This window comes from Chanos chanos, chromosome 13 (genome assembly GCF_902362185.1).
Source record: "Chanos chanos chromosome 13, fChaCha1.1, whole genome shotgun sequence".
Taxonomy (NCBI): domain Eukaryota; kingdom Metazoa; phylum Chordata; class Actinopteri; order Gonorynchiformes; family Chanidae; genus Chanos; species Chanos chanos.
In genome coordinates, this window is record NC_044507.1 from 8,740,935 (window position 1) to 8,768,203 (window position 27,269).

The 27,269-nt window shown below is 40.6% G+C and overlaps 3 protein-coding genes across 6 annotated transcripts in view; 2 read left to right on the top strand and 1 right to left on the bottom strand.

Annotated features, from left to right (window-relative positions):
- Positions 1–17,941, top strand: part of abcc8 (ATP-binding cassette, sub-family C (CFTR/MRP), member 8) — a 40,523-nt gene extending 22,582 nt beyond the window's left edge. Inside the window, exons 18-39 of the mRNA XM_030790611.1 lie at positions 1,952–1,984; positions 2,275–2,373; positions 4,346–4,430; positions 5,224–5,304; positions 6,385–6,522; positions 7,068–7,193; positions 7,881–7,977; positions 10,053–10,300; positions 11,929–12,095; positions 12,611–12,680; positions 12,845–13,002; positions 13,247–13,339; positions 13,705–13,807; positions 14,364–14,477; positions 14,752–14,872; positions 15,127–15,257; positions 15,425–15,503; positions 15,852–15,960; positions 16,183–16,286; positions 16,777–16,910; positions 17,432–17,494; positions 17,804–17,941. Coding sequence (XP_030646471.1) covers positions 1,952–1,984; positions 2,275–2,373; positions 4,346–4,430; positions 5,224–5,304; positions 6,385–6,522; positions 7,068–7,193; positions 7,881–7,977; positions 10,053–10,300; positions 11,929–12,095; positions 12,611–12,680; positions 12,845–13,002; positions 13,247–13,339; positions 13,705–13,807; positions 14,364–14,477; positions 14,752–14,872; positions 15,127–15,257; positions 15,425–15,503; positions 15,852–15,960; positions 16,183–16,286; positions 16,777–16,910; positions 17,432–17,494; positions 17,804–17,941 — 2,491 coding nt within the window. The remainder of the gene's footprint in view (positions 1–1,951; positions 1,985–2,274; positions 2,374–4,345; positions 4,431–5,223; positions 5,305–6,384; positions 6,523–7,067; positions 7,194–7,880; positions 7,978–10,052; positions 10,301–11,928; positions 12,096–12,610; positions 12,681–12,844; positions 13,003–13,246; positions 13,340–13,704; positions 13,808–14,363; positions 14,478–14,751; positions 14,873–15,126; positions 15,258–15,424; positions 15,504–15,851; positions 15,961–16,182; positions 16,287–16,776; positions 16,911–17,431; positions 17,495–17,803) is intronic.
- A 1,402-nt stretch (positions 17,942–19,343) lies between these two features.
- kcnj11 (potassium inwardly rectifying channel subfamily J member 11) lies at positions 19,344–20,507 on the top strand. The gene has a single exon (XM_030790612.1). The coding sequence runs from the start codon at positions 19,344–19,346 to the stop codon at positions 20,505–20,507; it is 1,164 nt and encodes a 387-aa protein (XP_030646472.1).
- Positions 20,508–26,697: 6,190 nt separating this feature from the next.
- Positions 26,698–27,269, bottom strand: part of mob2a (MOB kinase activator 2a) — a 37,138-nt gene continuing 36,566 nt past the window's right edge. For all 4 annotated transcript variants that reach the window (XM_030789990.1, XM_030789989.1, XM_030789991.1 and 1 more), the window contains exon 5: positions 26,698–27,119. In XM_030789990.1, the coding sequence (XP_030645850.1) occupies positions 26,851–27,119 (269 nt within the window). In that variant the 3' untranslated portion in view covers positions 26,698–26,850. The remainder of the gene's footprint in view (positions 27,120–27,269) is intronic.

Below are 27,269 nucleotides of genomic sequence, written 5' to 3' on the forward strand. Positions count from 1 at the left end.
TGAACCATATATAAACTGTATTTCCTTATGTTATTACCTTGATATATTGCAGCTGTAATTATTGTTCTCTGACACAGCAGCGAATCCTCTGAAGATTAACTGTTTATTTCATGCCCATTTATAACAGCAGTGTTGTCTTGTGTCTCATTATGGGATAGTTTCATTCATATTTCTGCACTGTTATGAGCATGACTCAGAATTAGTCACATAAACACTATCAGAATCACAAGGCCTGTAAGCTGTAGAAGATATTCTGCATCTGTTTGTATGTTTTCTATGGTCCCTATGCATATTACTGTAATACTGGTTGTGCTGAACTAATTTATTTTTGATTGTAAATTGATTTGTTTTTCTCTCTGGTTTATTTGGCTGTTTTGTTTCCCTGCAGCCTTCAAGATCTGGATTCTCCAGAAGCGGAAAGGTGCGTGTTCTGTTTCTCCACTCAGAAACATGTCTAGACATAAACAGATTTTCTGTTTTTTGTTGTGTGGCTGACACGTCCTCTCAAAGAAAGAGACAGAGCACCACGAGTCTCAAGCATTTCAGCTGCAAAATCGTTTAGCGTGTCAAGCTGCTTTCGCTATCTTTCGCTCCAGTTGTTGTTGTTGTCATCACTCGCTGCTTGTCTTCTTGTCAGATTCTGAGCTTTCCAATGTCTATGTCCCATAACCCCACCTTCCCCCCTCACAAAAACACACCCTCTGAAAAGATGCACATCTATTCCTATCTGTTGTGTTTCCAGCCGCTCTGTCTATGTCAGAACCTAACAGAATACATACATACATACTGTGAGACTCTTATTTTGAAATCCGTACTGGTAGTTAGAACAGTTGTCTAATTATCAAAGGAAACAAGTTGCTGGATAATTGACTGTGGAGAACAAGCACAGAGGGGTAAGCACAAAGCGCTCTCTCCCACGACTCAGCTGTTTTTCACTCTTTTTTATTTGTTCCTAATCAAGAATTGTTTGAACGTCCAGTTGAATCTGTTATCTCCATACTAAAACAACGCCAAATTGCTCCCATTCATCACACCCTTTGTCACTAAAAACATGTCCTCCTATTCTTTAATAAACATCTGGATTCCTGATTCATAGCCATCTGGGTTCTCGCCTCTTTTCTCTTTGTCATAGGTCTCATCTGTGCTGCGCCGGTCTTGTCTCCTGTCTTATAGATCTCTGTTCATTTCAGTAGACCGCTGGGACCCTTTATAGACGTCTCTAGATTTCTTTATTATGCAGTCTCCTCCCCAGATATTAAAAAAAAAAGACATTGTCATCTGGTTCACTGCTTTAACCTACGGCCAGCCAAGGTGATAGTACTTCATCATATTAATTACAGTAAGATACTCGTTATCCACCAAGGTGTTGTGCCAAGTCCTTTGGACCAAAAAGAGAAGCACTTATCAGTGTACAATGAGAGTGAGAGTGACATCCTCATATCCTCTGTCAGTCCTGTAATATCACAATACTGATTCTCTCTCTTGCCTCGTCAGAGTGTTTGTCAAGGACAGGCAGCTCTTGTTACTGTTGGCAGATGAAAGGGACTCTAATAGCCTGAGCACTGATCAGAACTGGGTTCAGCGTTCCCTCCTCCTGCACGCCGCTGTCGACTCTATTCATCAACACATCCTGAGTCCCTGATTGGGTCATTAATGATTGTACACCATTGGCTCTGGTTCCTGATTACACTGCGTCAGCAGAGGTGTTTCGCATTTATTTATAGCCGGAGGCAGATTAGGACAGTTTGAGAGATTTTCCACATGTAATTACTGCAGTCTTTACATGTGGAAAATCGTTCATCTCTGCCAGATCTGTACTGAGGTTCAATTCCTTGTTTTATGATTTTTTTTTATAAATGTGTGTGTGTGTGTGTGTGTGTGTGCGCGCGCGCATGTGCGTGTGTGTGTGTGTGTGCGTGCATGCGTGTGCATGTGTGCATTTCGTCCGCAGCCCTACAGACGCAGCTGGGGAAGGAGACATCAGGTATAAGCACACAGTAACAAATCTCTATGCCAGATGGTCATTGTGAACATGTTTGTTTTCGTCAGGAGGATTCGGAGAATAATTCCGTGATGAATCATTTAATCTGCCATTACTGTAGGGGTACTTACAGATTCTGTAGCAAAGGCAAGCTTTTAAATCATGAGTTTAAAACATAAAAAAAAAAAAAATCGTGTCTCATCGCTGTCATGACCAGACTTTACATTTCGTTCCAATATGCTGATTACATTTATCCCATGTCTTTTTTTTTTTTTTCCTTTTTTTTCGGATAGAAAACGAGGCCCCGTGGCGTACGCGTCCCAGAAGCCCTGGCTGCTAAACACCACTGTAGTGGAAAACATCACTTTTGAGATGCCCTTAATAAAGCAACGGTAAGACTAATGCTCTTAAAATACTACTTTGTTGAAAAACTCTGTGCCAGCCCTTTTTGTTTTCCTGTGTCTTTATTCAATATTTTCTCCACTCTCAGAACACAAATCCATATTTAGTAACTATAAAAAAAAATATAAACCTGCAGACTGACTTGAATGTCCCTGTAGGAAGCATTAAGTGTACTGCAAGAAGCTATGAAGGGCAGAGCGGTGCTGGAGCCACAGACCGTGTGTGGGAAGAAAACTCTGGTCAAAACCATATTGGTCTATTTTAAAATATAAATCTGTGTTTCGTATTTATGGAAAGAGGTCGGTGGGTCTGTGACACAACACCATATGCTATGTGTTTTTCACCTGCTATCAGTGGCACCTTGCCCAGATTTGATCGACTTAACAAATGGCTTCTTGCAGATATTCATCTGTGTTTATTGTCATATTGCTGCTGCTCTCCCCACTTAATGGACTGTTATTTGAGAGGTTATTAAATAGGGTCCAGCTCCTTGTTGCTAAGGTGATGTTTTAGACGAAGAGTTAGTGTTTGCTCTGACCCCATCCCTGTCCTAATGCCTTCTCTCTCTCTCTCTCTCTCTCTCTCTCTCTCTATCTCTCTCTATATATATATATGTATACAGCATGGTATTTGGCAAAGTACAAATAGTGGGTTTTTATGAATATTTATTTCGTACAAAAGTTTAAAAACTGATTTGTTTTCGGGAAGAGTATTAGGGTCACATTGAGGGGAAGAAAAATCAGAGATTTCGAGAATAGGGTCGTAATATTACGAGAATAAAGTTGTAATTTCAGAAGAGCAGAAGAGGATCAGAAGAGCAGCCTTCCGCAATATGGTGCTTATGTGCCAAAAGATTAAGTAGTTCATTATTCATGAAACCTATTCTAAAGTGTAACCTCACAAGATGCTCCACGCTCTTCATTTTAACTTGGGGTGGCAGGCTGCTCTTCTGATATTTCCCCTCTGAAATAACACATAGCCTAAAATTACGACTTTCTTCTCGTAATATTATGACTTCTTTTTCGTAAAATTACAGTTTTATTCTCGTGGCAGTTTCCTCCAAGTGGTTCTTTCTTCAGAGTAGACACAGTTTCTTGCACAATCTTTTCAAAGTCCTGATACTCATGGTAATGTGGTCCTGACGTGCCAAAAGATTGAATATTTTGTTAATTGTGAATTCTATACTAAAATATAACTAACATGCTCCGTGTAGGCAGCCTGTGTGTCACACGGTTGTATCCTCCAATCAGGGCGGGTGTTGGCAGGGTTCACAATGTTCACATAGGCATTTATTCGTTTAGAGTTTAATTTACTGTCTTGAGTGTGGATTAGGAACTGAATGTTAGTTTTAAAATAATTTTCTTTTCAACAATGTTTATGGTTATAGATGTTTATTGCTTGGTTTATGAAAACCATAAACCAATATTACATTTAAGTGTTCATAATTACTATAATAGTTTATTGAAGAACACTTATGTGAACACTTTAATACTCTAACATTAGAAGTGTAATAAAACAACAGGATTGTTATGCCTATTTCGACTTTTGTTCGAATACAAATACAAATAATTTTGCTGCCTCAACTAATACAGATACAAATACAAATACTTGGCTCTCTGCACATCCCTAATATATATATTCACTGTTCAGTGTGTGTGTTCAATACAGCAATGCAGTTTCGTGATGCCATATAAGCTGATGTTTGCGTTTTTCTATTCAGAAAACCTGCAACAGTGCAGTTTCTGCTGTAAACATGCATCCTTTTCCTGTCCAGGGCCATGTGTCTCAGATTGCAATTACACTATGTTCTCTTTCAGGTTTTTTTTCACCTTGTTCCATTCCATACTGTTATTTTCTGAGGTGTAATTACAAATAAGCCTATGATTTTAGTTAATTGCACTTTCTTAATTATGCTTTTTTATGTTGGGGTTTTTTCTTTGGGGGGGGGTGTTTATGGTCCAGGTATAAAGCTGTGATTGAGGCATGCTCCCTACAGCCTGATATAGACATCCTGCCCCAGGGCGACCAGACCGAGATTGGAGAACGGGTCAGTGTCCCATCAGTCCCATTTCATTCTCTCTGACATTCTCATACTGGACATATCAGTGCCTCCTTATCATCACATACATTAATACTAATGACTTCTGAGTGTTGATGCTGATCTTATGCTTATATAACACTGCACCATGTTCTGTCTCTTTGTGCACGAGCTGCAATGGTGGTCTCTATTTTATGTGTGTTTGAGGGCCATGTGGTATTTTTGCCTGTTTTGCATGTTTAAGTGTATGTACGTGTGTATGTATATATATATATATATATGTGTGTGTGTGTGTGTGTGTGTGTGTGTACGTGTGTGCTAAAGAAGAAAGAACTGCCTAAAGTTGTTGACTCTATCCAACCCTAAAGGTAACAGTAGTAAATTATTGCACTCCAATGGCCCTTCACTGTTTAAAGAGAGGATAAGTATCCTCTCTTTCTCCCTCTTTTCCTTTATCTTTCTCTTTGTCTTACTCTCTCTTTGCCTCAGGGACCCGGTGTGTATAGAGTCCATGTATAGAGCTGTGTTGTTATCTAATCTTGCCATCTCTGAGAGGAGTCAGGAGTACCAGCCTTCCACCTCATTTAAAACATTCTCAGAGCAAAGTGCAAACAAAATCCGTCCGCGTGTCATATTTGCTTAGGCTAAGGCCTCACTTCATCCCGTTGTGTTAGCACCCACGTGACAGTGTGTTTGGTGCTTTCGTACCTCGCGCCCTGTCTCTTCCGTACGCCATTCATTTAGTGAAACCAGTAAGACCAGCGATGTGCCAATTCTGTTTATGGCTCTTTTTTTTCTCCAGGGTATTATTCTATCAGGAGGTCAGAGACAGCGTATCAGTGTGGCCAGAGCTCTCTATCAGACTACCAACGTGGTTTTCCTGGTCAGTTCATGCTTCTACACACGGTTTCCCACCAAACACTTTCATTTTCAGGTTTTTTGGATATTTCACAATGAAATTCTTTCAAAACTGGAGATTTAAGTTACCATTAAGGGTATCTATTTAAACATTAAATGGGTAAATAAAGACCGAAACCTGGTTTCTTGCCTTTGTAGGGTTTTGTGTCTGATATTTAGTCTTGTTGATGCTCCTCTTCTTCACACTTGCTCGAACGAGGAGGAAGCAGCAACTTTTATATTTAGAATAGCACACGAAACTATTTTCAATCATACAACCTGTGAACATTGCACATCGGTGTCCTTACCAGATTTTGAAACATAAACAACAAAAATATTTGGCAAAGGTTTCTCTATGTCGGGAAAGAATCATGTCAGCAATTAAATTATGAGGCAACATTAAAATAGGTCCATATATCAACAAGAGTGACTTGCCCTTTAAGAGTTCTTCCAGTGAACTGTAGATCTCCCTGTGCTCTCTGAGCTGTTAGCTCCTAAACATCCTGTGTTTTCACACTGACTCACTGTCAGGGAGTGCTTCTGTCATCTTCTACTGCTGGTGAAATAATGTATTCCTCTCACCTGCTCACACTCTTGCAGCATAGATTATATGCCAAAAGATAAAGACAGATAAAGATAGATAAGGAAGCACTGATTCTTTACTGGAAGATATTGGGTACCAAATGTTACTGGTGCTCATTACTGTAACTGGTAAAACTGAATCATACATAATATTTTAGCTGCATCTAATTCAGATCTCCCGAAGCAGTTTTGTGAGTCCCCTTTCTAGCAATTTCCTGGGGTATATTTAGAAGTGTGTTCATATTCAGAAAAAAGATTTGCTCAACAGTTAAACATCACAGAGGCATTTTTGCGGTTAAGTTGTACAAAGGGACAAAAACACAGTAACTGAAACTGGATAGCCTTAATCAACTACTCTCTAGTGCATAATCAATATAAGGTTTGTTGTTGTTGTTGTTTTTTTTAACCCCTATCATGTTCACAGCCTTAGATAATCACACTGTCCTTTAGCTTGGAGATGCCCATTTTCTGTGCTGGGTTACAGGATGATCCATTTTCTGCGCTTGACATTCATCTGAGTGACCACCTCCTGCAGGAGGGCATTCTGAAACTTCTGAGAGAGGAGAAGAGAACCGTGGTGCTGGTAACTCACAGGCTGCAATATCTCCCTCACGCAGACTGGGTGAGCATCCCCACTGTCAGAGAGTCAGTTCTGACTGGTATAAAACACATTCTTTTACCTTTCAAATGAAACAAACAAACCTAGATACAATTTCATCCTGTTTTAACATTGATGTGATTTATAGCGTTTTTTACTTTTAAATTATTCTTTTGTTTCATTCAATTGTTGATGCATTCGTTTAAATTTACATCAGGGGAAAAGTGTTTGTGCAAAAAGCATGAGTGCCATAAGGATGTTGTTGTGAGATTCATTTAATTGCTGGCAGTGGATCGTTTATTGAATGTCTTGTCAACAAACTGTCTGTGATGGAGAGGATTTAGAGAGGAAAGTGTTGTTTATCACACTCGAGTGTTCAACATTATTCATCCTCGAATTAGAAAAATGTGACACGTCCTCTGAAATACGGAGAGCCTTTATAAACCGCGCTTTTTACCTCATCTCGTGAGAGAGGTATTCATTTATTCCTTTATGGAAAGATAAGGCTCAGCCGATTTGATCTTGAGAGAGCGTCTAAATGAATGGGTGCTCTGGTATTTCGCGTTCAGATCATTGCTATGAAAGATGGGACCATTCAGACTCAGGGCACGCTGAAGGACATCCAGAATTCAGAACCAGAGCTGTTTGAACAGTGGAAAATACTGATGCATCGACAGGACCAGGAGTTTGAGAAGGTGAGACTAATGTTAGAACCATCTTTTTCTCTTAAATGTTTCTAGAGCAATGGTGTTTCAGCTCTATTTCAGACCTGAGATTTAAGGTTAACAATGATGTTTCTAGAGCAATGGTGTTTCAGGTCTGTTTCGGACTTGAGATTTAAGGTTAACAATAATGTATCAAGAGCAATGGTGTTTCAGGTCTGTTTCAGACTTGAGGTTTAAGGTTAACAATAATGTATCAAGAGCAATGGTGTTTCAGGTCTGTTTCGGACATGAGACATAAGGTTAACAATAATGTATCTAGAGCAATGGTGTTTCAGGTCTGTTTCAGACTTGAGACATAAGGTTAACAATAGGAATAAATTAAGGTTAGATATGGTTTCTGGTTTGACTTCAGTGTAGTGGATCTGCCTTCAGAACGTTTTTTTTCCCCAAATGTTTCAAAGCGATAATGTGCTGATTTCTATTACTCTGAAATGACAAAATGAGTAAGTAAGTAAGAGACAGGAAGTCTATGATGGGGTGAAAGAATTTCTGTGAGGAAATCCTCCTGGAAACCGAGGGCAGAATTAACATTGAAGTCTGGTTCAGGGTTTCCTTTTTTGGTTTGTCTGCTCTAGAATAACTTTTTCGCCCCATAAAATACCCAGTCTATTGCTTTGCTTTACCCTCTGAGAGTCTGCTGTCTTGTGTGTGTCTCAGGAGACAGTGGCAGAAAACATGACGGCGTTAGAGCGTAAGAATCTGAGAAGGGCCATGTACTCCCGAGAGGCGCTGAAAACCGAAGAAGAGGACGCGGGTAAGAGGAAGATATCCGAAAAAATTTTAATCCGAAAACCAAAGATTCATTGCCCTTCATTGTTAATCATTTTTGTCCGTTCTCTATGCGTCGAGTGCACATCATTCCTCTCGGTCACAAAACATTATTTTTTGTGTCGCTACTTTAGGATTGACAAATTCTGGGTGTAGGATAATGGGTTTTCTAAGCACTGATATCCTTCAAATGTTCATAATTTGCCTCCCGGTAAATAGTGTGAACTGATCAATATTTTCCAGTCAGTATTTTTACATCAGCAGTCTCTTAAATGATCCATACAGTAGTCTTTTTTTTATGTTCAGGTGACAGCCAGTATTAACTCCAAAGCTCTGATTCAGCTCTCTTTCAGCCAAGAATCTGATACTCTGACACATTCTAAATGGCATCATCAACACGAACGGTGAACTTGAAGTTGCTTTAGGAGCATCTCCAACAGAACACATTAGCAAAATGGAGTTTCGTGGTTTTTTTCAGCAACACCAATAGTTTGACCATCCCTGCATTTAAGTCAATTGTTCTATAGTCTGTGAACATTTATACCGGTGACCATTGATTTTGTGATTTGGTGAGCTGTTATTTTGTGCGATAATATTGCCTAGTGTTATAAAGATGTGTTTTTTTTTTTTTTATCTTGTATTTTATACTGACTGTGTCTGGCACTCCTATGTGGACTTGTGGAATGTCTCCAGCACTGGGAATAGAATTGTATGGTGATAAAGGTGTGAACGAAGCTGCATGGTTTTGTCTGTGGTGTAGTGTCAATGGTGCTGGATGTCTGGCTTTCCACACACATCATTCATTTCGGAGCCACCAATCATCCCGCACTACAGGATTTACTGTACTTCAGCATGTCTCTGTGCTAGATGCTTTTGTGCTTGCGCTCTCTCTCTCTCTCTCTCTCTCTCTCTCTCTCTCATGTGCTTCCTGGCAGCCACATGCTCTCACATGCACTTAAAATGACTGTGTGATGTGATGATGTAAATTTAGAGTAGTGTTGTGGGGGTTGGGAGAGGTTAGCACTCTCACTATAGATGTTCCTCCTCTTTACGCACAAATTTACCAACAACTTTTTCCCTTTGCACATGTACACATCCACAAATGCAACGTCTGCTCAGAGAGAAACAGACATTGTAGTTGCACTCAGGTGCACTGTCTCTTCCTCCTGTCCTGTCCTCTGACTGACTGTCAGTCTCTTTCATCCTCATTGTCACTTTGAACATCTGGCCCGTTTCACGCTCGTGCCCCCAAGCTTCTCCCACATTATCTGTCTCTGACTCAAAAATCATTTCACAACTTCAGCGATCTCACTCTCATCTCTTCACTCCTCTGCCCTTGCACCATATCTCTCTCTCTCTCTCTCTCTGTCTCTCTCTCTCTTTCATTCGTCTCTGTCCACAAGTAGCTTGGCATCCCCAGACGTGGATGTCTATTCAAAGACCTTTCAAACTGTCTTTTCAGTCAGCCCTCTGAAGGCGCGGCTCATCCTACCCCACCATAGTGCTTCCATCAGGACACTGACACTTGTTGGGCTATAAGCTGCATGCATCTGAATTAGAAACAGTGATAGAAATCTGAGGCATTTGACCTTCATGTATTCAGTTGACACTATACTGCATCAATCACACTCTTTGTCAAACTGTGTTTTGTTGTTTTTGGGGTTTTATTTATCCAGCACCATTTATGCTGCAGCTTTCATAGTTTAGTGCAAACTAAAATCTGGCAGCTGGTTCTTTATTTGTTTTGCTTTCATTCTGCTTATAGGAATGTATTAGTAGTTTGTGGACTTCTTAGGATTATTTGTTTGTTTTTGTTTTGTTTTTTATTGCTAATCTGTAGTTGTAATCTGTATTCTGTGTCCTTCCAAATCAAGTTAAAAGAGAGGTCATTTTTCAAGATTCTGAAGTTGTGTTATTTAACGTCTCTGTCGCTTAAAGGTAGTTAAATAACACAGCGATACAGGGACTTTTTTTGCTGATGACGTGATCCGATAGAAGAGCTTGTTAACACTACATTCCACCATGTTCCCTGTCTCTGGCTGGACCTGTCTGTGGCTCTAGAGGAGTCTGTGGAGAATGATAGTGATGACAACCTGTCCCAGGCCCTGCGGCAGCGGGCCACCATACCCTGGAGGTCCTGCGGTACCTACCTGGGCTCAGCCGGCCTGTTGCTGCTGATCTTACTCCTGCTCTCCCAGCTCCTAAAACACTCCCTCATGGTTGCCATAGACTACTGGCTCGCGCACTGGACCTCCCATGTTATCAGAGCCAAGATTGAGGCCACAGGACATAACTGTACTCTAGTGCAGGTAAGGGACTAATGTATATTGTAAATAAAGCACACCCATTTCTTTGCTGCTGGAGTTGCTGCTGATTCGGCCAACATGTTAATGCAGCGCGCTAAATAATGTATCGCATTTCTAAGACCCTTATTGGCTTTGAGGATGCTGAAACATCTGCATGATTCATAATGCAAAACATTCATATAGAGTCTTTCATGTATAACATACTGTGTGAAATTTATTCTCTACTCATTGATTCTGTCTAAAATGATGTAGTTAAAACTAAAAGTGACATTCCCTGCAGGGTCTAAATATATGAGTCACACAAAGTAAGTCAGTGCAGCTCAAATCCGTGAGAGCAGGTGTTTCGGGTTATCACGGTGACACAAAATCTTTATTTATAGACATTCCTCCAGCTCGCTCTCTCTCTCTCCCTCTCTCTCTCTCTCCCTCTCTCTCTCCATCTCTCTCTGTGTCTCTGTTGGCAAATGAACTACCAGGTTGTGTTTGTCTCATCCACCTACTAGACCAGCCATGTATGTTGTGACAGTGCTGATAATGCATTGACACTGTCCTAATGGCAGCAGCAGTGGGAAATGGAAGAGCTTCCCTCTAACCTTATCTAATCTAGCTACATGCGTAATGGGCCCAAATACAGCTGTGTGAGTTAAGCCGTTTAACACTAGCATAAACCACTAATTTTTCCATGTGCAGTAGCGCATATCTCTCAGACACACACACATCAAATGCTGTAGACCTCAAATACTGCAGCATTGCTCCCCTGGGTATTAAAGCACAGCTGTTCTCTGTAATTGCCCCCCCCCCCCAAAAAAAAAGAAAAAAACTGTTGGTTTCCATTTAGGCTATGCTTTACAAGCAGAGGTAATTGGAGTTGACTGCATTCATATGGAGTTCAGTCATGAGCCCGAATGTGTTTGTGGTCGAAGAAGGCAATACACATTAAATGATTTTTATTCTAAGTATTTAAATCAATAAAATACTCTCCAATGCTACTTAAGAAGTCAAAGACTTCTGAAGTTTGGAATTGTAAATGTAATAAAAAAGGGACAAACTTTTAATCTGAAGAATCTGATATGTACATTCTTAATCCTCCATAGGCTCAAATCCTGGAGACATGCTTTTAACCTCACTCCCGTTCTTCGATGAACTGATTCTCTGTTTCTGTTCAGCTTTTAAGCATCACTCCTGTTTAGCTGGAATAAATCGTATCAAATCATATCTTCTTTCCTGAAAAATGAAAATGTCATGTATTTTCTTTAGGCTTTTGCTGTTTGCTTGTTTTTTGTTTTTTTGTTTGTTTCATTCCAAACCATTTGAACTAAATTTGTGTATCTGTTCAGGTAACAAAGAGTCAGGATTGATGACTTTATTTTAGGAGAGGATCTTATGTGAAGAGGCCTATTTACATCAGCTTTTATCAAACTGCGCACTAATCTTTTGAAGGACACTCGTGTGCCTGTTTACAATCTCAGAACAGGATGACACGCATTCAAATCTCGCATCTGGCCGCTACCCTAGCCCGCTTCGTCACGACAAAAAATCAGTCCAACTTTCTCTCTCAATAACATGTTTAACCATTAGGGTACACGGTACACAAATACAGTCATGCTGAGTTCAACTCTTGTTCTCCTCAGGACTGTGGCTTCAGTCACTCCTCCTACGTGCTGGTGTTCAGCGCGCTCTGTTGCCTGGGGATTGTGCTGTGTCTGGTCACTTCGGTCGCCGTTGAGTGGACAGGGCTGCGTGTAGCCAAAGAGCTTCATCGCTCCCTCCTCAGTAACATCATACTCGCTCCTATGAGGTACACAAACCTTGCACCTCACCTCTTTGCAAAAACAACAACAACAACAAAAAAAACTGTGTGTGTGTGTGTGGCGCAAAGCATGTGTGCAACAAAATCGCGCACTTCATGCACGAGCATTGCCTGGAACACCAGCGGCTGTGTTCCCACTGCTGTTGACAAATTTCTCACATCTCATTGATCTGAGACTAGTAGACGCTCTTTCCCGCTTTCAGCACCAAGGCAACAGTAGACCTTATGGGTAATGGGGTAGACATTATGAGTTTTCCCATGTCAGATGACAAATTAGACTCAACCTGCTCATCCTTGTGTAATTGGAGTGATTAGTTCTTAATGGGTAAATAAAACTGAATTTTTAAGGGTAAAGGGTGGCGTGCATCCTTTGTGTAAACCAGTCCAAAAACTAAAGCTAGTCTTCAGATTCACGCTACACATGCTGTGAAAATTAAAAAACATATCCAAAAAAAAAGATAAAGAGATTTAAGTGTTTTCTTTTGTTCTTGTTTTTTATCCAGACTTTTTGAGACGACGCCATTGGGAAGCATCTTAAACAGATTCTCTGCTGACACAAACACAGTAGACCAGGTATAATTCTGGACCCCAACTCTCAACGCTTTACCGTGTGGTTCCTCTATTTACAAGTACTGCTTTGAAAGGGATATTCCAGTAGACTGAATACTTTGTTTACCTGATATCTCACTGTATGTTGACTTTGTGCAGTTTATGTGTTTGCTTTAATGTGTCTCTAGCTCATTCCTACCACTCTGGAGTGTCTGAGTCGCTCTACGCTGCTCTGTGTGTCCGCTCTGGGTGTTATCTCTTATGTCACCCCGGTCTTCCTTATCGCTCTCCTTCCTCTCACCATCACCTGCTACTTCATCCAGAAGTACTTCAGAGTGGCCTCCAGGTAGGGTTCAAGAGGGAACCGAGAATATTGACTATAAGGTTATAGCAGACACACTTTGGTTTGGTTTACCTTTGAGTCTGTGCATTAGTGCATTTCAGTGGCGTGATTTTGTCTATCTAGTTGATACTGAAATACGTCTCAGAGAAAAATCTAGCTCTGTAAACAGCATTTTATTAGAAAAATGTATGTCTATAAATTTGTTTGCATGAATCATGAAGGTGTGGATGTCCATTTCTTTTCTCAGAGATCTCCAGCAGTTAGAGGACAGCACACAACTGCCCTTGTTGTCTCATTTTTCAGAGACCGTGGAGGGGCTGACCACCATACGGGCCTTCAGGTGGGAAAGCCAAAACAGCTGCTCACTCATTCAATATTACATATTTGTAAAACCATATTTTTGACCAGTTTTAATTTAGTATTAACTTAAATCTACATTGCTTAATTTCGACAAAGTATCCCCACTATTTGTTTTGGCTATACGATATAGGGACTGCCAGTCTACAAGATCCAAATGATAAATTAACAGATGCTGTTAATATGAGAGTTTTGAACTACAGTGTTTTACAATAGGATAAAATAACTGTATTCATTAAGTTCGAAACTCTAAATGTAACACGTCTTTGGTTATTTAAACTGATTACTGAACAGCAAAAAGTCTTAACAAGATTTGACTTTTACAGATTTCTCTTCTCTGCTGTTCAGGTATGAGGCCAGATTCAGACAGAGGCTTCTAGAATTCACCGATGCCAATAACATTGCCTCTCTCTTTCTCACTGCGGCTAACCGCTGGCTGGAAGTACGCATGGTAAGGCCACGACCCATTGCTTTGCATGATAGTGATATGATATGTTTATGGGGTTTTTTTTTACAGTAAATTATCATGATTATCATCACTTATTAAATCATGAATCCAGCAACACAGTCAGTGAAAGTGTTAATGATGCTTATGTTTGTTTTTATAATACTACGTTTTGTTCTCAGCATTGAATGTAATTGTGAGCCATGTAAAGTAACTGAGAGAGTATTCTTTTAGTAGGAGATTGCTCCCTCTGTAGGATTTTAAAGGATTACAAGATATTTATTTAAAACAGAGCATTTACTCACTCTGATATATGAAACATACTTCTGTTTGTTTTTTTTTAACCTTTCAGTATTTCCACACCTGCAGTCATTAACAGTCACAACAGAGGAAAGGAGTGAACTCACATTTTGACCGTTTAAAACATACAGTGCATTTCACGTGCAATCTCACTATTAATTGTTGGCTCATCGAGCATGTACATTACATTTCAGAACCGAGAGATTGTTTCATTCCTGAAGTCAGCGTGGTTTTGATTAAAGTGTCTGTGCTTTGTTCACAGGAATACATTGGTGCCTGTATAGTACTCATCGCTGCAGTGGCCTCCATCACTAGCTCTCTTTACAATAATTTGTCAGCTGGTTTAGTGGGCCTGGGGCTAACATATGCACTGATGGTAAGGACATCTCCTCAAAGACCTCAGTACCTCCTCCTCCATGTTCTTCCCCACATTGGCTGCCAAGCGTGTTCATTTGGGAACTGAATTCTCTTACCATGCCTCTAAAAAGATATATTTTTCAACTTGTCTTGTCACCTAGTCTTGTCAGTGTAGCAGACGTATCTTTAGCAATGTACGGGAAGCTTTAGTGCATTGAGAATTCATTCACATTATGTTCAAGGCTTTTGATATTGGTCCTGGTCATTTTTAACACCTATTTATGTCTGCCTAGGTATCTAACTATCTGAACTGGATGGTGCGTAACCTGGCTGATATGGAGGTGCAGCTGGCCTCTGTGAAGAGGATCAATGGGCTCCTGAAGACTGAGCCTGAGAACTATGAGGGGCTTCTATGTAAGTCGGCCCAAAATCTAAACTAAGGCCTTCCCCAGAGGAAACTGCCTACACGCTGGACTGAACACGACGCGTTCTCTCACTAATATTTACGGTTTTAAACACCCACTCGATTATATCTTCACTGTCTTATCTTCTGTGTTTACCTCATCCATCTCTTTTATGGCCCTTTCTCTCTCTCTCCCTCTCTATCTGTTTGTCTCGCTCTCTCTCTCTTTTCTGTGTCTGTGTCTGCGGACGTGTGAATGGAACAGCTGCATCTCAGGTCCCAGATGGCTGGCCTGAGCACGGAGAGATTCAAATCCAGAACCTGAGTGTGCGATACGACAGCACTCTCAAGCCTGTTCTCAAGCAGGTCAACGCCCACATCAGCTCTGGCCAAAAGGTACACGCAGAGCAAGCAGATCATTAACACGATGGAAAACTTCAAAAGGAATGTTAGTTCCAGAACTTCATGGGCACCGCCTTCTGAGCATTAAAATGTGATTGACGTGTGTACTTTAGCATGATAGACTGTTCTGCTCTGTAATATTCTATGTCTCTCTTCCATAGGTTGGTATTTGTGGCAGAACAGGAAGTGGAAAGTCATCTTTCTCACTGGCCTTTTTTCGTATGGTGGACACATTTGAAGGTCAGGACAAATCTGAGCGTAAAACAAAAAACTATTTCAAATTTTGAATAAACTTAGAGTGCAACAGTTTATTTTTCTTTCACTTTTTGTTTGTTTCTTAGAAAGAGCCTTGGTTACATTTCATTCTGAAATTGACATAAATGCATCGTAAATAAAGGCTAACTGTTTATTTCATTTGATCATTATTTTGTTTTTCTCCTACAAGCAATTCAGCAAGTTGTTACCATCATTATTTGAGCTAGGTTGATGTAACCTGATTTAAATTACAAGTGAAATAACAATTCATTATGTATTTTATGTTCCATAATTGCTCTGTATTCTCTGATTTGTCATTTTATAAACAAACAGGAAGAATAATCATTGATGGCATCGATATAGCAAAGCTGCCTCTCCAAACTCTACGATCCCGCTTCTCCATAATTCTCCAAGATCCCATTTTATTCAGTGGAACAATCCGGTAAAAACCTTGCATAATGACTCTATAAAACATATTGTTGCTGTAAAAAAAAAACTGTGTAATTATTTTATCAGAGTAAACACTCCTGGAATTATTTTAACACTGGCAAATTTGCTGAATTTAACTTTACAAAAATCCTATTTTGAAACAATTTTAACTCAGGAGCGAGAGTGGATGACAAGCCTTGGTAACCAAAGTGTGACTAAAATTATTCCCACGTAGGTTTAATTTGGACCCAGAAATGAAAGCAACGGACAGCATGCTATGGGAAGCCTTAGAGATTGCCCAACTTAAGACAGTGGTCAAAACCTTACCTGGGGGTCTTGGTAAGTTATTAACACCATAACTGATAGTTACTGTTAAATTATTAGACTAACCATTTGTATACTAAAGAAAATACTAAACTTATTATTCTATATCACTTTCTACTGTAGTATTGGAGTCCAAATGAGATTCCAAACCAGAACTTATATTATTCCAGACATAAAACCTCCTTATGACCTCAGATTCATTCCTATGAGAAAGCACCCCAGCCAGCAGTGTCATAAAGTATTCATCATCTCATTTCTGGCTTGCTGAAAACTGGCCAGAATAAGTCTACAATATCTCCTTAAAGTGCTTTTATTTCACTGGAGTGGTGCAGAAGGCCTACGGATTGCAAGAGCTAAACTGTATAATTCATTATCTTCTAGGTATTCCTGTTTTTGTGTGTGTGTGTGTGTCTGTGTGTTTGTGTGTGTTTTAATGAATGTGAATGTTATCTGTTTCAGTCCTTAAAGGACAGTCCCACTGCCTTTGTATTGTTCTGTGTTCCAGACGCCATGGTGACGGAAGGTGGGGAAAACTTCAGCCAGGGGCAGCGTCAGCTGTTCTGCCTGGCGCGAGCATTTGTGCGGAAGAGCAGTATCCTGATCATGGATGAAGCCACTGCCTCTATAGACATGGCCACGGTGAGCCAGAGAAAACCCTAAGGCTGTAGGACTTGTATTGCACTCTTAAGAGCTTCCATTCCCTTACACTCACAGAGTCCTGTCACAATGAGGAAAAGTCTGCTTGCACATCACTCCAAATAAATGGAGCATGGCTCTTACTAAATGCACAGGCTGAATGAAACCACTGAACACACAAAGAGTGAGCTGAGCTTGGCAGAGTGGCTGAAGGAACGTACTTCCATTCTGACAGTGGAAACTTACACAGCTTACACTGCAGGCGCTCACAAAACGTTTTGTATATCCAAAGCACTATCCTCCTCGAAATACGATTTTCCTCATGCGCGAGATTCACGATTCTACACTGGTTTAAACCTTAACATGAGAGGAGGGAAAATGAAAATGCATCAGAAGGACCTTTGTTTGTACGCAGTTTTAGCACGACATAGTAAAACATCTGCCTACAGTACTACAAAATACTGTGGTAAACATCATAAATGTAACAATTTCTAACAGTTTGTGAATTTGTAATGTCCTTACAGGAGAGTATTCTACAGAAGGTGGTGATGACGGCTTTTGCAGACAGGACTGTAGTAACGATAGCTGTAAGTATCTAAAAAAAAACAACCTTCACAGCACGGACTAATAATCTGTTTGTGATATTTATTAGGAATGTTTGAGCCAAATGTCCATGTAGGCCAACAATGTTACAGTGCTCCTAAACCCCTGATAGACAGTGAAACCATTTAGAGCTTTTACCTTATATCGCATGAGGAGATTTCATTGATTTTGGACCCAAGTGATTTGAAAGATAAATTTGGTCTGACAGCAACAGCTTTCAGTCAGGCGTATTTCAGTACTCTCAGTAATTAGTAATATCTCTAACTTGTCTTTTGTGTTGTTCTTCTCTACAGCATCGTGTGCACACTATACTGAACGCAGACCTGGTAATCGTGATGAAAAGAGGGATCATTCTGGAATATGACAAACCGGAGGTCCTATTAAGCCGTGAGGACAGCGTCTTTGCCTCGTTCGTCCGAGCAGACAAATGAGAGACGACAAAGACTTTCAAAGTGCAATTGAACCATGGACTATTGTTTGTTTGTCTGTCTATTTTTTTAAATTAATTTTGAATTCTTTATTAATAAAAGAAATACATTATTATTATTGTTTTAATTCCTGTTCTCTATCACAAATGTCTTCAGGAAAAAAAAAGAATGTCATTGACCGTACATCAATATTCTGTATGTATTGTATATCAATATATTTTGTACATCAATTTTTGTACATCAATATATTAAAAGGATGTTTATGGATCCCATGATCTAGCTAAATTTAGAGCACACTTTAGCATGTATCCCTCTTCTTATGTACAAAAAGTAAATTATTTTATGAACCATTACAAAGTCATTCACTATGGAAATAAAGAAGACACAACAAAACACGTAGTCATTGATAAAGGTCACGGAGGAGAATAATAATGTCTGGGCATGAGGATGTACATGTTTTGCCAAGGGCTTTCCGTATTTCTCTGTGAATGTAAATAATGAGGAATTTTGAAATACAATGACTTACAAGGGACCATTTCAGTCAGCAAGGACGGACCCTTAAAGTTTTGACGCTGGAATGTCTTTTGCACTACACCAAATAAATGGTATTTTAATGATGAACCTAGTCTAAATTACAGGAAATGGGGCAGTTAGAATGTTTGGTCAGATTCTAATTCTGCTTCGACCAACTGCAGAACTCAGCAAGTCGACTCTAGTGGTTACTGAGCTAACGACTGTTCGTGACTGCGAAATAATCTGAACAGACATGAATACAGTTGCTTCTTGCAATAAAGTGTGCAAATATAAAACAATAAACGTCTATCATTTCGTACGGCTACATTGTGAAATCACGCCTGATAGCAACTTTTCCTTCCTCTATCAAGTTTTTTTCTACCTTCTGCAAAGACCTGGTGGGTGAAATACGGACAAACGCATTGCATTCGCTTTGTCCACCTTGACACTGTGTTGTATTATTATACTGCAGTCTAATTGCTGCTATCGCGCTGTAACCGTTATTAAACTTTAAGGAATCTTGAAATGGCTCGCATGGAATAGCCTACACATTACCCATGCCGAATTTCTCTCAGCTAGTCAGTGTCTAATGTCTAAGGATGACCGACAAAATATCCGGTTGCAAGTGACAGGCAGCGGCAGCTGGAGTACTGAAAGTGGAGACTTCTTATGGGACATCACCTCAGCGGTTGTACAGCGCCCGAACGGGCACAGAGGGTTACACGCATACTTTTGGAGAGCAGATGACAACACTTGTCATGGGCGACTGACTTTAGTTTCGGGAACTCAGAGAAAGATCTCCCACGATTCATTAAACCACTGAAGGAGTCGACATGTGTGTCTTTTGAGGGAAAAACGTACCTCGACACTGATACTGTCGTAAGGGACAGTTATGTTGTCCAGAAAAGGACTTATTCCCGAAGATTATGTGCTGACTCGTTTAGCGGAGGATGTACTACAGCCGAAATTCAAGGCTAAACAGAGGAAGGCACGGTTTGTAGCGAAAAACGGAACCTGCAATGTAGCCCACACGAACATTCGCGAACAAGGACGATTTCTGCAAGATGTTTTTACCACCCTTGTAGATCTAAAATGGCTTCATACTCTTATAATATTTACAATGTCATTTCTTTGCAGTTGGCTTTTGTTTGGTATGATTTGGTGGCTCATAGCGTTTGCGCATGGTGACCTACACCTAAACGAAGATGATTTTGTTCCGTGCGTTACAGATATCAACTCATTTGCGTCGGCGTTCTTGTTCTCAATTGAAGTGCAAGTTACAATCGGTTTTGGGGGCCGCATGATAACCGAGGAATGCGTCTCTGCCATTATAGTATTGATCATTCAGAACATCGTGGGTTTAGTTATTAACGCTATTATGTTGGGATGTATTTTCATGAAGACGGCACAAGCCCACCGCCGGGCTGAGACGCTCATTTTTAGCAAACACGCTGTGATCAGCCTTCGAAATAGCAAACTGTGCTTTATGATCCGCATTGGCGACCTACGGAAGAGCATGATTATTAGTGCAACGGTCAGAATGCAAGTAGTGAGGAAGACCTCAACACAGGAGGGAGAAGTGGTTCCCTTGGACCAAATAGACATACAGATGGACAACCCCGTTGGTACGAACGGTATCTTTCTCGTTTCTCCCCTCATAATTAGTCATGTTATCGACAAAAACAGTCCGCTCTATGATCTGTCGGCAGATGATTTGCAACATGAAGATATCGAGGTAATTGTTGTACTGGAGGGAGTTGTAGAAACCACTGGAATAACGACTCAAGCTCGGACGTCTTACCTGTCTGAGGAGATATTGTGGGGACAACGTTTTGTGCCAACTGTCTCGGAAGAAGAAGGTATGTACGCTGTGGACTACTCTAAGTTTGGGAACACTGTCAAAGTGCCAACCCCAAACTGCAGTGCAAGGAAACTAGAGGAAGAGGGCGGCCTTGCTCGGTTCAAACTTCAGGACTATTCCTCCCACCGGGGTTCGTTGCGAAGACGACACATATCTATACGCATGAAACAGCAAAGCATCTCTCAAGAAAAGTAGATATTTTACGATAGAATCTTATATTTGTATTTTAAAACATACAGGTTATATATCATAAGACGTGTTAAAGCTTGCTGTATTTTCAAGTAACAGGAAAATGTGTCCAAGTTATTATTTGTCGTCGAGTTCCTTTTGCATTTTTGGTCGTAATGAAATAAAAATATTTGCACTGTTCGAAACAGTAGTAAGGTGACGGTATTTCCTGTAAATGCTCACGTGGCATTACCTGGATTCAAAAATATGCACGTTCTATCTTCTCAGGGTGCTAAATGAATATTAAAACACATTGTTATGCAAATCCTGTATTATATTTAATTAATGCATTTTGTTTTAGCCAGGAATGCAATATAAATAAATCGCACTGCTTGTTAACAAATATTGAGCCATTTGTTTTTCTGTTTATTTATTTACCAACCAAGTCACTCTGTGCGATTGTTATAAACTGTAATACACATAGGAGGTGCAGAGTTGGATAACACGAAACGGACGACACATGTATGTGTAAAATGCATAATTCGTGAAATACCGGAGGTTATATTTTTTAAGAGTCTACGACCAACGTGACATTCATAGGGAGGTATGCTGCAATTAGAGGATGCCAAAGCAATACTGACATCTTGTGTACAAGTAGAGTGCCCACACGACCCATCATCTGAGACGGGACATTTAGAGGCAACGTGAGTTTGGTCATGCAGAACTGTGAATATCTCACATCCAAATTCCTGATTTGAAAGAAATTAACAAAACTAGTAGAGGAAAATGGCTTCAAGGGACCATAGAAGCCTACAATGTTGGCAGGTGGTATTGGACAAGCTGTATCTAGAGACCATCCAATCAAGATTATATGTCATTTATATATATATATATATATACACATACACATACATACATATACACACATATATATATATACAGTTAATGAAATAATTCCTGATGGAGCCAACTTGGCTTATACTGTTTTGTCATTGGACAACATGCTGTTTTTTTTCTCTGGGATTCTCTATGCGACCTTGTTGGTTTTGAGAGCACAAGCTGTAATACTTAGAATTATTCTTCTCAGAAGCCATGTAAGTGAACGGACATTTTGGGGCAGCCGTGGCCTAAAGGCTGGAGAAGCAGGCTTGGGACCGATTCGGTACGATTCTTTGGACCGGCAGGAAAAATGTGGGCGGGGGCAGTGAACATACAGCGCTTTCACCTCCCTCAGTATCCACGGCTGAAGTGCCCTTGAGCAAGTCACCTAACCCCCAACAGCTCCCCGGGCGCTGCGGCTGTGTGGCTGCCCACTGCTCCGGGTGTGCTCACTGCCTCAAAGTGTGTATGTATGTGTGTGTGCTCACTGCCTCAAAGTGTGTATGTATGTGTGTGTGTGCTCACTGCCTCAAAGTGTGTATGTGTGTGTGTGTGTGCTCACTGCCTCAAAGTATGTATGTATGTGTGTGTGTGTGTGTGTGTGTGTGCGCTCACTGCCTCAAAGTGTGTATGTATGTGTGTGTGCTCACTGCCTCAAAGTGTGTATGTATGTGTGTGTGTGCTCACTGCCTCAAAGTGTGTATGTGTGTGTGTGTGTGCTCACTGCCTCAAAGTATGTATGTATGTGTGTGTGTGTGCTCACTGCCTCAAAGTGTGTATGTATGTGTGTGTGTGCTCACCGCCTCAAAGTATGTATGTATGTGTGTGTGTGTGCTCACTGCCTCAAAGTGTGTATGTGTGTGCGCGCGTGTGTGTGCTCACTGCCTCAAAGTGTGTGTGTGTGTGTGTGCTCACTGCCTCAAAATGTGTGTGTGTGTGTGTGTGTGTGTGCGCTCACTGCCTCAAAGTGTGTGTGTGTGTGTGTGTGCTCACTGCCTCAAAGTGTGTATGTATGTGTGTGTGTGCTCACTGCCTCAAAGTGTGTATGTGTGTGCGCGCGCGTGTGTGTGCTCACTGCCTCAAAGTGTGTGTGTGTGTGTGTGTGTGTGCTCACTGCCTCAAAGTGTGTATGTGTGTATGTGTGTGTGCTCACTGCCTCAAAGTGTGTGTGTGTGTGTGTGTGCTCACTGCCTCAAAGTGTGTATGTGTGTGCGCGCGCGTGTGTGTGCTCACTGCCTCAAAGTGTGTGTGTATGTGCGTGTGTGCGTGTGTGTGTGTGTGTGTGTGTGTGTGTGTGCTCACTGCCTCAAAGTGTGTGTGTGTGTGTGTGCTCACTGCCTCAAAGTGTGTGTGTGTGTGTGTGTGTGTGTGTGTGTGTGTGTGTGTGTGTGTGCTCACTGCCTCAAAGTATGTGTGTGTGTGTTCACTGCTCGGACGGGTCAAATTCAGAGGTTGAATTTCCCACTGGGATTAATAAAGTATATACATTTTTAAAAAAAATTATGAGCACAACTATGACCTCGCTTATCTTTGCACATTTCAGTCCCATTACAGATAAGGTTGCGCTATCCACTGATGTTTGCCTCTGTGGTAGCACAGAGGCAGGATTGTTAAAGGTCAGAGAGGGGTTCAAAGGAGCCAAGATAGAGTTGGCAAGCACGTTTGAGAGATGTAATCCTATTATACCTTTGACCAAAATCATGACTGAAATCTCATGCAAATCTGACACAATGTCGATTCCCCTTGTCAATTACTGTATAAAATGGAATGGCTTAAAAACAGTCAAAGAGATCCTGTAAATATTCGTAGTGAAATTACCATTCTGTCTCAGGAACAGGATGTGGGTACAGGCCCGGTCTTGATGACATCATTAAGGACTCATTAGCTTCGGCTGAAAACAGCAAAGAGGCAGCTTGTTAGCTTCACACATAAAAGATGTTTCTTTGGTCTTACTTGCCTTTTGAGACTCTGAACCCTACCATTAAAGCCTCCAACAATAACTCTCCACCAACACTGAGGCGTTACTCACCGAAACAAAGCATGGTCTAAACAAAGAGAAGCTGAGTTGTAGTAGAATGTGTAACTGGCTATCAGTTACCACTTTGACAGTTTTTATTACTATCTAACACTGATTTGACATAAATATTGTCTATTAAGGTATCTAGAGAACACACTTACCACGAACAGATTGCTGAATGTTCACATAAGCACATCCAATGAAGCATCATGTTACCATGTTCCAGCAAACCTGAACTGAGAGAAGTGGGGCTACACAATTAATGTCTTTAATATGGTGGAGGATTTGAGCCTGACCCAAAATGACTTTCATCTCTCCATGACTTTGTCATTCTGGTAAACAACTCACTGTCTGAATGTCTAGAGCATGGACAAATTACTGATCAGCAAGGTAATGGAAATCCTCCCTGCATTTAGAACTTCCTATAAAGGTTCAACAGTGTTTAGATGTGGTGGTTAGGAATGGAGGGTGTTTGACTCACTGGTGTTTTGTGAATCTACACTTGAATCCGTTTAGCGGAGTATATGGAGATGGTTTTACTTTGGAGTATGGGAACATCTTGAGGAAACAATGTTTGCGCCGTAGGGTGCAGTGGGTTGCCTAAAATGGCATTGCATTCCTTGGCTGTAATTCTTCCATGCGGAGTGGTAAGTGGACCCAGTGACTCTCCTGAGATGCCTGTTCAAACCATAACAGGTCCAACACTGTGCTCCATAGTGTGGGATATGGAGCAAGGGTTAAATATTTCCTTTGGCTGTCTTCAAAGTTAAAAAAAATACCCATATCTAAAGAAAAATTTAAAAAATAAAATAAATTTAAAAAAAAAAAGCACCAAACAAACTGTATTACTTTGATTACTTCTACTGTTCAGAAGCTCAAGAGCATTTACTAAAAGTTCATTACAAGCTCATTACAAAAAGTTAACCTTTGTGGCATGTTGGCCTCAGTTACACGATTTTGAAATGGCAGCCCTACCATATAAATACCAGCTGTTTGAGCTCACCACATATAGTTTTTATTTGAGACTGTGTCACAGAGATGTCACTTCAGATCTGGGATAAACTTAGATGCCATTTGCTTTGTAGTTTTTAGCCGCGATTCTGTTAAGTATCAGACATTCATTAAGCTTCAATTCATGACCACTGTCTCCTCTGCTTGATGCGATTCTATCTCGTCTTCTGTGTCTTGACTTGATTTTTGACAATGTTTCCCTTAACTTTTCAAATATTTTTACAGTTACTGTAAGTGACTCAGTATTCAGTGTCTGACTTCTCCAAAATCTCATAAAACCCTCTTCTTGCTTTGGAAATCCATTTAAACGTTACGATATTAAAGGTTTTTTAATTCATTTGAAGTACATATTAAAACTTTATTCTTTTTTTTTTTTTAATTATGATGACTTCAGACTAGTCCTGCTTAACTCTGTGTTTCTCTTATTTGCTTTCCCCTCCTTAGAATAATTTACAATACTGTTAGTGTGATCAATTAAAGGGACATAGTTTAGTTGTCCACCTTTGTGCTCCTTGCAGTAGCAAAGCACAATGAACTGTTGTTGTTTCTTTTTAAAGAATATTTTGAATGCTCATTGTTTCACAAGTTGCGCAAAAATGTTCACAAGCACAACTGCAATCAGTGTGCAATGGTTCTGAAACGAATTTTTTTTTCTTGGTGGTAAGAATCCAGTGAGAAGTAGCTTCTCTTTTGCAAGGACGTTCTGTGCTGAGGGAGGGGACAGTGGTGCTATGTTACAGTACCCCTACAACCATTCCCAGGAGAACATGCAGCTCAAGGGCACCGTAACAGTGCTCTGCAGGAGAACTGTGAAACTGCAGTGTTTCAGAATTCAAACCTCCAATCCCTGAGTTCCCACTGTTTCACCCTAACCCGTGAGTTATGACAATATCAAAATAAAAGTCTGAGTGCTCAGGGACGATCTAGATCAATTTAGATGGTTTGTTATTTAACATCATCAAAGAGTGAAATGACAACCTGACTTAGGGTGGCATTTTTGGCTTTTATTAGATTATAATATGCAGAGCTTAAAATATTACATTGCCTTTTAACTTAGATAATAATTAAAATACATAAACTGAAAGCCAGAACTGAGAAACCCTGCAAAATAAAAAGTCGAAATAAATAAAATAAAAAGGGAGTTTTGAATCTCTCTTAATAGAGGCTATTCTGACAATATATACTTGCGATCCTTTATACAGTTACAGTCTATTTCTTATCAATCGCAAGCAGAATGTGCATTTTTTACACGTGTCACCGCTATTACCATGATCTCTGACAAAAAAAAAAGCCATATAACGAGGGGAAAAAACAAAAAAAAAGAAAAACAAGCAAACCAAGGCTGTGTGATGCTAGGCAAAACAGCAACTCAACTGCCATACACCATCAATCTGTGTCCCGCGTTCCTTTCCGGTGGGGGGGTGGGCATGCAGACATTAGCAATGTCTTTGTCCTGTGACTCTGCTAATCGAACCAGACGGCTGTCACTGGAATGGAGGCGCACCAGACCAGCAGCATCCAGCAGAACTTACCCTGACGCTGGGACAAAACGTTCCAGTCAACCTTGCACCCACGCTGGATCCAACTCAAGAGTCTCTCTTGATTGGCGGTGAACACAGCGCTATAAAACATCCACAGAACATTCTTGATTCTTTTGAATACCACCGTGTGTCTGCTCTACAGCCAGTTTTAGTGGAGGAGAGGTGGAGACTGCATGGCTTCAGCCATGACAGTTACAAAAAAAAATCTCTTAAAAAAAAAAAAAAGAAAAAAAGTCAAACACATGGGCAAGAAAGAAAAATTTTAAAATGGGTTTATGGTTGTGTGTGCATTAACAGAGAGAAACTATGTGAGACAAATGATTTGGAAAAGAATCAAAAAGATCTTAAAATCACATCCAGCAATGCTTTTAACTTTTCGGCATACTTAGCACACAGTTGCCATTCTCTGCCCATCCTTTGTCCACTAGGGGGAGCCAGAGATTTGTTTTTTTAAATATATAATTTTGCCAAATTTCATGAATACAGTGCCACAATCTTGTACATAAGTAATGAGCGTGAAGAAAAGATGCCATCTCCAGAAAAAATAATAACAACAACAACAAAAAAAAACAGCCTCAAAAGAAAAAGAGTAAAATGAAATCAAAGATTAAAAACAAATAAAAAACAACAGAAAAAATTTAAAAAAAAAAAAAAAATACACATTGTTCCTAGTTAGATTGCAAGGTATACAGGAGGGATTTGCCCTATGAAAGCTCACGCCAGTCTCCGCTGGCACAATGTTCCCATTCCTCTTCCCCCCACCCCCCCCTCCCCCCCCACCCCCCCACCCTGCTCACTGGTTCTTAGGGTGGCAAAGTGTCAGGGTGTCAAAGGTCTCTGAGTCCTGCCATCCAGGCAGCCCGGCCTAAGAAGGAGGCCTCTCGTCCTCATCTCCGCAGGGGCTCCACCAGGTCCCGCTGGTTCATCTCTCCGTCACGTGGTTCTGTGCGGCGGGGAGGGGGGCGCAGACGACGTCGGACAAATCGTCCATGATGCTCGTCTCTTTGGGGTCGACCAGGTTGAATTCCCTTACGAACACGATGAAATGCGCGTACAGAGTGTTCAAATGTCCCTGCAGTTCCAGCGCCACCGTCTCTTTAAAGTGCGCCCAGTAAATGTGAGCCAGCACGTGGAACAGGTACCGACAAATCTTCTTCACCAAGGACTCGAAGGAGTTAGGAAACTCCTTGCCTTTAGAGGAGGAATTTTAAAAAGAAAAGTTCATTTCAAAACTGCCAGAGACAAAACTGACAAAAATGCTACAGTTACCATTTTAACAGTTGACACTATTACTGAATACATATGCTATTTTATAAGACAGCACCATCTCAACGACTAATG

Bases quoted from the DNA above. Each gene is read 5' to 3' on its own strand.
- kcnj11 (XM_030790612.1), top strand. From the start codon at position 19,344: ATGTTGTCCAGAAAAGGACTTATTCCCGAAGATTATGTGCTGACTCGT.